This window comes from Erpetoichthys calabaricus, chromosome 4, assembly GCF_900747795.2.
Source record: "Erpetoichthys calabaricus chromosome 4, fErpCal1.3, whole genome shotgun sequence".
Lineage (NCBI taxonomy): Eukaryota > Metazoa > Chordata > Cladistia > Polypteriformes > Polypteridae > Erpetoichthys > Erpetoichthys calabaricus.
The window spans coordinates 122,499,820-122,510,674 of NC_041397.2; the positions used below are offsets into that span (position 1 = coordinate 122,499,820).

The 10,855-nt window shown below is 40.9% G+C and overlaps 1 protein-coding gene across 1 annotated transcript in view; it reads right to left on the bottom strand.

The window, feature by feature from the left end:
* ccdc80 (coiled-coil domain containing 80) overlaps positions 1-10,594 on the bottom strand; it is a 63,018-nt gene extending 52,424 nt beyond the window's left edge. Inside the window, exon 1 of the mRNA XM_028799748.2 lies at positions 7,737-10,594. Coding sequence (XP_028655581.1) covers positions 7,737-9,575 — 1,839 coding nt within the window. The 5' untranslated portion in view covers positions 9,576-10,594. The remainder of the gene's footprint in view (positions 1-7,736) is intronic.
* Between the last annotated feature and the right edge of the window lie 261 nt (positions 10,595-10,855).

Below are 10,855 nucleotides of genomic sequence, written 5' to 3' on the forward strand. Positions count from 1 at the left end.
GATTGCTGCAGTAAATGAAATATAAAGTATGGCAGAAACTATGTGCATCAAGTAAACTTTGTCACCTTTCAAAGATGGAACTGCACAACGTCATTATCTTCTATTACTCCTGTATTCACAAAAAGGCAAGATCAAGAGCTCATATAAAGCATATATCCCAGGGCCATGATTTTTATTGTGTATTGTGATCTGTAAGGAATACCTTTAAAGCAGATGTATTTTTGGTATATGGTTTCTAATAGTGCGATTGAGAAACTGAAAGTCTACAAGAAACAAAACTATTCATTCCATTTTGAACACACCTTTTATATTGTAGGGGCCAAAGCCTATCCCAACAGCAGATTGGTATAAGTCATGATCTAAACCTGGACCGAAAGCCAAGTCAGTCACTAGGCACAACCATACACAACTGTTCACTTACTCTTACCAGGTCAACTTCCAGCTATGAAGTGACCCCACACCTTTGGGGTGTGAAAGGAAAGTGGGATTAATTGAAATTTAAACACATGGAAAATGTGCAGAATGGGCATGCATCTGTGTACAGATGGTGACCTGGTCCAGGAATTGAACCTATGGAACTGTGAAGTAGCAGCAGCAACTGTAACGATATTCCCACAATGCCTTTCTCCAATACATAATTTCAGTTTTATTTATGTTTAAAGCTTCAGTTAAAGCTTGCTAAATGTTTTTTTCTTACAATATTGATTTAGGACTGCAGTAGGTTATAGGACAGACTATGGTTGTTAAAACATTGCTCTTCTCTGAACCCTTCTCATGTGTATGGACAGTTATATACTTATTGTGAAGGCTAGATGCCACTGAGCTCCAAACAGAAATGCAAAAACACAGTCCCTGGTTCAAATAAAGGGGTTTTTATTACAAATACCTAGTATAAAACAGACATACAAGTGGTCTCTTGTTCTTTCTTTCCTCTCTCCCTTCACCACACTGCTACTCCTCCAAGGCCAGTGTTGTCTGTCTCTGCTCCCGGCCCTGACTCACCTAGACAAAGCAATGCGGTCTCTTCTATGGAGGACCTGAGAGTACTTCTGGCACAGGGGTACGGAAGTCCCAAATAGTAAAGAGTGTAACCCTGCACCATGCCCAAAAAGGACCCCAGCAGGACTGTGCTACAGGGACTACAATTCCTGGTATTCCCTCCAGGTGTCTAAATGGGTACCAATATCCAGGGCTTCTACCATCCAGTGTATGAGGGTAGACAATAAGTAAGAGCTGTTGCTCTCCCCTGTCCTTCCATATTATGGGCATCCCGTCCAAGTAAGGACCCCAAACCAATTTCGGCTGGGACATTGGATCTAGCATGTTGTCCCCCACACTATATATCAAAGATTGCCCAAATAAAATTTTCCACTGCAGCTATGAGCCATGTACTAAACATGTACTCATTTTTATGAACATACAGCTGACCAACATATGTAATGGAGCGAGCATTATTGGCACTTCTTTCATCTTTTAATCATGTTCTTAAGTACGCTTAAGAAAGTGTTAAAAAGGTAAACTACACTGAGATACCTACAGACAAGACATAGAAGAGCTGATGCAGAGCCATTTTCTACAAGATCTGTTACAGCAATCCAACTAATCCTCTTTATGGAAATCATATTTTCCCACTGATTTTGTAAGAGACTATAGGGCAGTCTTTACCACTTAATGTAAAAAAAAAACTCAAGATGATTGCCAAACCACATAAACATTGTTTACAAAGTATATTATTTTTTGGGTGACATCTTTGTCCAAGGTTGCTTATAACATTTGAAAAGCCACAGGTTACATCTCATTTTTTTTTGTTTTTTTCCGCCAATTACAGCATAAGCAGGTGAAGTGACTTGCTCATGAAATTCAAAGCCTTAACCGCTATACCACTCTATCACATAGAGACTGACAGATGCTAGTTTCTAAATTACTAAGCAGTTTATGTGATAAATGAAAGGGAAATTATTAATAATAATAATACAGAAAATGTCATAATCAATAAAACCAAAAATAAAAAAATGAAAGATTCTGACCAATTATGCTGGCTTGCAAACCTAAAAAGGCCAACATTTTTTGGACTGTAAATACCTTATTTTTGCTGGCAGAAGACAGCCTGCCACTGAGTTTAAAACTATTCTGTTGTGTCAATTTCTGCATGCCAAAGGTATATTGGCAGTCCGAACAAAGCGAACCACCTACTGTTATAAGATGGCCAAGCTGCAATTTTCAGATAGACCAGCTAGGAAGATATAGACAGTTCCAGAAGGGAGTGGGAAAGTGGCTCCAGGCAGTCTTTTTAGGTGACTTTGAGGATGAGGCCCATTTAAGGATGGGCTTAAAGTAGGGAACGCCACAATGGAAAGGCAGAATTTAAAAAGTGTGCAAAGAAGGTAACGTGGTTAGCAGTACATGTGTTAAGAGTTTTCTGTTATGTATCCTATAGTTATAACAAAAGAGAGCATTATGAACTCTTACTAGATATTTGTAGCCATTTATGCTTCTGGAATCAACAAGGTTCTGTATTGCAGAATCAAAATCTGTTTCTAATACATCAATGAGTTTTTTAAATTTTTACTGAAATATAGAGCATTTTCATGTCTATCCACATGAAAACTGTTACACTGTATACAATTATGGAAGACAGACTTATGGGGGAGTGTGTACAGATTCTAGACAGTTTGATTTTGTCGTTTCCCTTCATCATTTAAAAAAATTTCAATTGCATCTGTTTGTGGGGAGAAATATTCGGCTCCTTTAGTCTCTACTGAAGAGACATAATGCTCAGTCTTATAGGATGAATCTGACATTTTTTCCTTAGGATTTCCAAACTGGCATATAGTAATTTGTCAAGATAATTAACTCAATTGCTTTAAATAACTGTATTAATTATTTTCAAACAGTACAGTACAGAGTAATGGGGATTATGGAAGAGAAGTGAAAAAGAGAGTGCAGGCAGGGTGGAATGGGTGGAGAAGAATGTCAGGAGTGATTTGTGACAGATGGGTATCAGCAAAATGAAAGGGGAGGTCTACAGGATGGTAGTGAGACCAGCTATGTTAAATGGGTTGGAGACAGTGGCACTGACCAGAAAGCAGGAGACAGAGCTGGAGGTAGCAGAGTTAAAGATGCTAAGATTTGTATTGGGTGTGACAAGGATGGACAGGATTAGAAATGAGTACATTAGAGGGTCAGCTCACGTTGGACAGTTGGGAGACAAAGTCAGAGAGGCGAGATTGCGTTGGTTTGGACATGTGCAGAGGAGAGATGCTGAGTATATCTGGAGAAGGATGCTAAGAATAGAGCTGCCAGGTAAGAGGAGAAGAGGAAGGCCTAAGAGGAGGTTCATGGATGTGGTGAGAGAGGACATGCAGGTGATGGGTGTAACAGAACAAGATGCAGAGGACAGAAAGATATGGAAGAAGATGATCTGCTGTGGCGACCCCTAACAGGAGCAGCTGAATGAAGAAGAAGAAGATTAATTATTTTCAAAGTTGCTAAAAATCTCATGTTTAAGGCTTGACAATATACAGTGGTGTGAAAAACTATTTGCCCCCTTCCTGATTTCTTATTCTTTTGCATGTTTGTCACACAAAATGTTTCTGATCATCAAACACATTTAACCATTAGTCAAATATAACACAAGTAAACACAAAATGCAGTTTTTAAATGATGGTTTTTATTATTTAGGGAGAAAAAAAATCCAAACCTACATGGCCCTGTGTGAAAAAGTAATTGCCCCCTTGTTAAAAAATAACCTAACTGTGGTGTATCACACTTGAGTTCAATTTCCGTAGCCACCCCCAGGCCCTGATTACTGCCACACCTGTTTCAATCAAGAAATCACTTAAATAGGAGCTGCCTGACACAGAGAAGTAGACCAAAAGCACCTCAAAAGATAGACATCATGCCAAGATCCAAAGAAATTCAGGAACAAATGAGAACAGAAGTAATTGAGATCTATCAGTCTGGTAAAGGTTATAAAGCCATTTCTAAAGCTTTGGGACTCCAGCGAACCACAGTGAGAGCCATTATCCACAAATGGCAAAAACATGGAACAGTGGTGAACCTTCCCAGGAGTGGCCGGCCGATCAAAATTACCCCAAGAGCGCAGAGACGACTCATCCGAGAGGTCACAAAAGACCCCAGGACAATGTCTAAAGAACTGCAGGCCTCATTTGCCTCAATTAAGGTCAGTGTTCACGACTCCACCATAAGAAAGAGACTGGGCAAAAACGGCCTGCATGGCAGATTTCCAAGACGCAAACCACTGTTAAGCAAAAAGAACATTAGGGCTCGTCTCAATTTTGCTAAGAAACATCTCAATGATTGCCAAGACTTTTGGGAAAATACCTTGTGGACTGATGAGACAAAAGTTGAACTTTTTGGAAGGCAAATGTCCCGTTACATCTGGCGTAAAAGGAACACAGCATTTCAGAAAAAGAACATCATACCAACAGTAAAATATGGTGGTGGTAGTGTGATGGTCTGGGGTTGTTTTGCTGCTTCAGGACCTGGAAGGCTTGCTGTGATAGATGGAACCATGAATTCTACTGTCTACCAAAAAATCCTGAAGGAGAATGTCCAGCCATCTGCTCATCAACTCAAGCTGAAGCGATCTTGGGTGCTGCAACAGGACAATGACCCAAAACACACCAGCAAATCCACCTCTGAATGGCTGAAGAAAAACAAAAAGACGACTCTGGAGTGGCCTAGTCAAAGTCCTGACCTGAATCCAATTGAGATGCTATGGCATGGCCTTAAAAAGGCGGTTCATGCTAGAAAACCCTCAAATAAAGCTGAATTACAACAATTTTGCAAAGATGAGTGGGCCAAAATTCCTCCAGAGCGCTGTAAAAGACTCATTGCAAGTTATCGCAAACGCTTGATTGCAGTTATTGCTGCTAAGGGTGGCCCAACCAGTTATTAGGTTCAGGGGGCAATTACTTTTTCACACAGGGCCATGTAGGTTTGGATTTTTTTTTCTCCCTAAATAATAAAAACCACCATTTACAAACTGCATTTTGTGTTTACTTGTGTTATATTTGACTAATGGTTAAATGTGTTTGATGATCAGAAACTTTTTGTGTGACAAACATGCAAAAGAATAAGAAATCAGGAAGAGGGCAAATAGTTTTTCACACCACTGTATTAATATAGTATATTATCTGTAAATCTTTTTCCCTTTTATCCCAAACATGGATGTGCCATGTTAACTGAAGACTCTTATTCATCCCCATGTTATGGAGTGTTTCCTGCAATGAACTAATGCCACACCTAATGGGGAGTGACTGATGTTGGTGGAATGGGAGATGATTCTCAGTAACAATGAGTTGGCAGTGGAGCATAGTGGTTAAGGCTTTGAGCTTCAGACCTTGAGATTGTAAGTTCAAATCCCACTTCTGAGACTGTGTGACCACTTCACCTGCATGTGCTCCAAATGGAAAAACATAAGAAATGTAACCAATTATATTTTAAATGTTGTATGTTGCCTTGAATAAAGGAGTCAGCCAAATAAGTAAATAATAATAATAAATATGACCTAGCCTAAGGGACTTCAAAAACAAATGAACATTTAAGTCTGTCAACAGTAACTGACACTTGATATTCTTCATTAGGGCTTGTTAAAGTGTCTGATTACTGTTTTCGCCCTGACAGTTTTGAATTTTGTTTCAAAGTATAGGCATACCATTATATGGTCTAAAAGCTGATTACCACTCAGAAAAGTTTGCATGAGCAGTGCACCATTAGTTGCGATTAGAAAACCACCTTGCTGATTGCTTTCTAGAAAAACTTTAATTTAAGTCTCGGTGGAATTCCAGCATTTGTACACTAACTGTTTAAACAGGTTATCAATAAGTGCATTTACATGCACACACGTGACCCAGTTAGGACAAAAATCTGTTTTCTTAAAAATCCACATTTACATGAGAAAAGTAATTATCTTCTATTTTGTCAAAACGCTCCGCATTAACCCATACAAAAAAAAGTTCAACATCATCATCGGCCACCGTGAATCAGAAAATAAGCATGATGCCTGTGGTCATTTTCTTATTGCTTATGAATATGTTTAATCAAAAAGACACATTATTTATAGGTTTCTGTTCCCAGATTTCACACAGCACACTCTTCTCTGCTAGGCTGTCCTATTGAACCCTGTAAAAGACCTGTTACGTGCCCTTCTTGCCTCATACCCAGGTCTGCTAGAATAATAATAATGCAGGTATTTTTTCTATAAAAGGATACAGTAGGTATTGCATTAGCAGATCCCCGTGACCCTGTGTTCGGATTCAGCGGGTTGGAAAATGGATGGATGGATGGATGGAGGTATTGCATTAGGTTGCTCGTTACTTTAAAAAGTAATCAGACTACATAATGCATGTTGCTTCTAACGTGTTACCCCACTGCACTCGATATTGTATTGCTGCATTTAGCACTGTACATTCATCACATCAACATAAAGTCATTGATTTCTGAAATATAGAGACAGATTATTTCAGTTAGGAGAAGGAGTAATACGATTGCCTGTGGACAGTTCTACCCAGCTACTGAAAGCATGTGCAAAGCAAATACATGCGAAAGATGACAAACTGTGCAATGGATATGCACAAACTTTAAAAGTCTTAACAGTAGCCTGGGTAAGGGTTTACATGGCCACATACTGTAATAGGGTTATTTGCGGAGACATTTTCCTCCATTTAAAAGATTTCTCAGAGGCCAATTTCCCAATTTCTCTAACTGGAGTAAGGGTTTAGGTGACATTTTGAAAAACAGGCTTCTGTGAATAACTAGGTTGTTGAGGTGCATGTAAATATGGCCAATGACTGTTCATAACTCTTATTTTCTTCCTTCTAAAAAGCCTGCATTTTCTACCCAAAAAAGGCAACCTTCATTTGTTGTTTCAAAGTAAAGACCATAAATGTTAAGTAATTCACATCACTATCACTTTCACCATACACTGTATGGATCCAGCACCAATGATTCAAATAATTCACCTGGCTGTTGTCTGTGTTGGAGTTTAATGTTCTCCCCATGTCTGTTCTGGCCTCTCTCCCACATCCCAGAAACATTCATGGTAGGTTAACTGATGACTCTAAACTGGTCCCAGTGTCACTGAGTGTTGGTATGTGTGTACCCTAAAATACACTAGCTGAGTTTGAGAAAGCATGTATATATATTTTTTATAAAACACGGCACAGTTAACTATTGTATTGCTCCTTATAAATCTGTTGTGTTTATTCTCTTCCATGTATATGCAGGTTAGGTTAACTGGACACTTCAATTTGAATGAGTGAGGATATATGCATGGGTGTGATGTAGAATGCACGATTGTCCCATCCAGTTTTGCGCCTTATGCTGTCTGATGATCTCCTTCCTCCATAGCCCTTGCTTATGCGGTTTTGAACCTGGATATAAGGGGAGGATGGATGGGTGTTTATTCTGTATGTAAATAATGGCAAGATTCTTAAAAGTCTTGAAAGTCTTTATAGTCAGGCAGTGTGGCCTATTGGGAAGAGTGCTGGACTTTGAACCCCACTGTGGCTGGTTTTACTGCTCACTGTGTGGCCCTTAACAAGTAATTTAACTGGCCTGAGATCCAGTAGTACATAAATAAATGTTCTTATGTACTGCATTAAGTAAATGTGTCCACTAAATTCAATGATTATATGAATTACTTTGTTGAGCTTGCCTAATCATCAATAACAAAAACACACCAGTGAAACTGTTAAGGTGATGATACTTACAATGAGGCGGCGGTGATTTTCAAAGTAATCCAAGAACAAAGATAAAGAGCTGCGGGATGCTGGTGGCTTTTTTGCTGGTTTTTCATACTCCTCTTTTTCTTGGTGCTTGTTGGTTTTCTTGCTATTCTTCTTGTTGCGGTTCTCGTTCTTGCCTTCCTTGGCCCCTTTTCCCTTCTTTTCAGCCTTGTATTTCTTGTTAGACTTTTCTGTCTTGTCACCTTTCCTTTTTTTCTTTTCATTTTTTTCACCTTTATCAGCTTTTCCCTTGCCTTTCTTCTGCTCAAGGTTTTCCTCAATATCCTCTTCAGGGTGACCCCCAGTTGGCTTTCCGGCATCATACTTGTCCTCATATTCATTGCTCAGAATCTTGGTTGTGGTTTTGTTCTTGGTGGATCTGGTCTTGGTGGGTTTTTGCTGTGTTGGAGTAACACCTACTTCTTTTTGCCCAAATTCCTTTCTGTCAGTGCGATTGTCTCCATTACGGCCAACATATGCATTAGTATAGTAATTCGATGGAGTAGTAGGTTTCACAGGTGGAGGGTTTTTATTTTTTTTGGCCACATTATGCAGCTTGTCCCTGTGATCATCATATCGAGAGGGAGGGAAATAAACAGGCTCCACAGTTGTTCTAAAATCACCATTGAAAGAAGGACGGTGACGTGCAGGCAGCCACTGAACGGTTGTGTGTGCCTTAGTAGGCCAAGTCCTTTGAGTGGTTGGGGCAGCAGTTGTAGTTGTAGCTTTAGTGGTAGTAGTCACAAACTGTGTGGTTCCTAAGGTAGTTGTGGGAGGAGCTGGGGTGGTAGTGGTAGTGGTTGTCGTGGGCCTTGTAGTTGTAGTCCGTGTTGTGGGGGGTCTTGTGCTTGTAGGAGCACTAGTAGTCTGAATTGGCTTTTTTACAGTTGTGTTCTTTCTGAACACTTTCTCCTCTTTGTTCTCAGGTTTGATGGTAGGCTTCACAGCTGCTGCTTCAATAGTTACCCTGTCATCCACAGACACACTACCACCTACCACCTGTCCTTCCACTCCAGCTGCTTTGCACTTTTGAATAAATCCCTTCTGTCTCATCTTCTCAATTTTCCTAATGGGAGCTTGATCAATCACTTCATACACAGCCTCCAGCCTAACTGGGTAAGGGTACCTCTCTTCCACCTGTAAAGTCTTCCGCAGCAGCACCATCCCGAATTTGCCCTTTTCCAGCTTTAAAAAGTTCATCAGCTTTGGGACAAGAGCTGGGTCCAGAGGCTCCTCATTAATCTTTCCCTCATTAGTGATCTTTCGCACCACACCTCCCATCTCTCCTTCCTCATGAAACATCACAATCTGGTGTACATGTCTCTCAGCCAGTTCACAATAGACGTCTGGCTTCAGAAGACTCATCATGAGACGATAGTATCCTTCCGAGGAGTGAGGGGCTGTGATAATCAAGATCCGGTTCTTGCCAGCAAAACTTGCCAAAACATTAGGAGAGCCAGAGCCCGAAGGCACTCTTACCAGTCTGGATCGAGCCCCGGCAGTACTCTGATCTTGGGGCATCCTTGCAAGGGCTGCACTTGACACCGGGGTCCGACTTGGCATGCTCCGTCTGTTCTGCCCTTGTCTTTGAAGCTTTGCACCCTCATCTTTCTGAAATTCTCTAACTTGCTGAACGCCTCTTGAGGAGGCTCCTTCCTGATTTATGGAGGATTTCATTTGTGATGCCGGTCTGTTTATCCTAGCCCTTACAAAAGTCCGCTTTCTGAGCTGGTGGCTCTCTACATTGTCTGGAGACCCTTCAGAGCCTAACACTGCCCACAAGGTTAGCAGCACAGCTGCGTGAAGCACCAGTGTCTGCATCATTTCATTGGTCAAAATAGCAATGGGAGTGAGCAAACATTAGTTTACAGTTCCTTTGGTTAAAATGATTTTAAAAAATCCAATTGTAGTGTTCAGTAGTGCATCCTAAATTAAAAGAGAACAACACTTCCCCAAACTGTGTAAGAAATGACCCAGTCTTTTTAAAACCAAGCTGAAGTATTGTAATTTTTTAAAAAGCAACATGAAAATATTTAAACAAAAATGCAGAAATACCTCTCCAGACAGTGGGGTCTATGAAGGAAGGAAGCAAAACACTGAAACCTATTTACCATTGCTGTCTGGGGGCTGAAAGATTTCCTGTAATCCAGCTCAGGCAGTGGCAGCACGTAAACTCCTTAACATTGAATCCATTAAAAGTCTCCGATATCAAATAAGCGCCTGCAAATTTAGTTTCACGCTGCAAAAGGTCCCACTTTGCAAACGGGCGAAAACCAAACTTCACGGGAATCGGGGAGATCAAAATCACATCACAAAAGTAGTCCTACTTTGAAAAACCTCCACTCATCGCGAGTCGTTTCCCCCCAAAGGCTCAGACTTTTCCATCTGTAAATGAGCGCTTCTTTTTTCCTTTAGTTCGTTCTTTAGCTTGCTGACTAGGCTTTGTGCAAATCACAGAAAGCAGCAGCCCAGTGGAGCGCTCGCTTTCTCTATCCAGGCTTGTTTTGGGTCCAGAAAAAAAACAACGAAAACTTTTTTCCCCCTAAAATATATCTGCCTCTCAGTGTGAAGTAGAAGCAAAAAAACATAAAAGGATGGCAGAGAATCGCTTTTTCTGTCCTTTCCGCCACGCGTTTGGACGAAATCCCAAGATTATCAGCAAACCTCAGTGCCGCTTCGCGCACCAGACACGGAGCCTTGCTACTTTAAACAGGACAGCAGAGCCCCCTTTCGCGAATTTAACTAATACACCGCTCAACGCTGCCTCGCCTCTTCGCCCCCTCCTACTCTTTTTAATGCACAAAGGGGGCCGCTGCGCTCCGTGCTGTGCAATGAGCACTCCAATACTCTGCTCGGTTCACTGCAGCTGTCGCTGAGGCGAAAAAGTGTCCAAGAGGACCTGGAATTTATTTAATAACGTCACTTCAGGTAAAAGAAGCGCTACATATGTATGTGATATCCTGTGTGCCGTGTTGAACAGAGCCCAACGTTCATAATTCGATCACCGATTTGGAAGCTTGCACGCTTTGTTAATTGCAGTTTCATGTAACATGAACATCATGCGCGTGTTGCGGTAATTAGTGTCTTTAAAGTTGTCCTGCGTG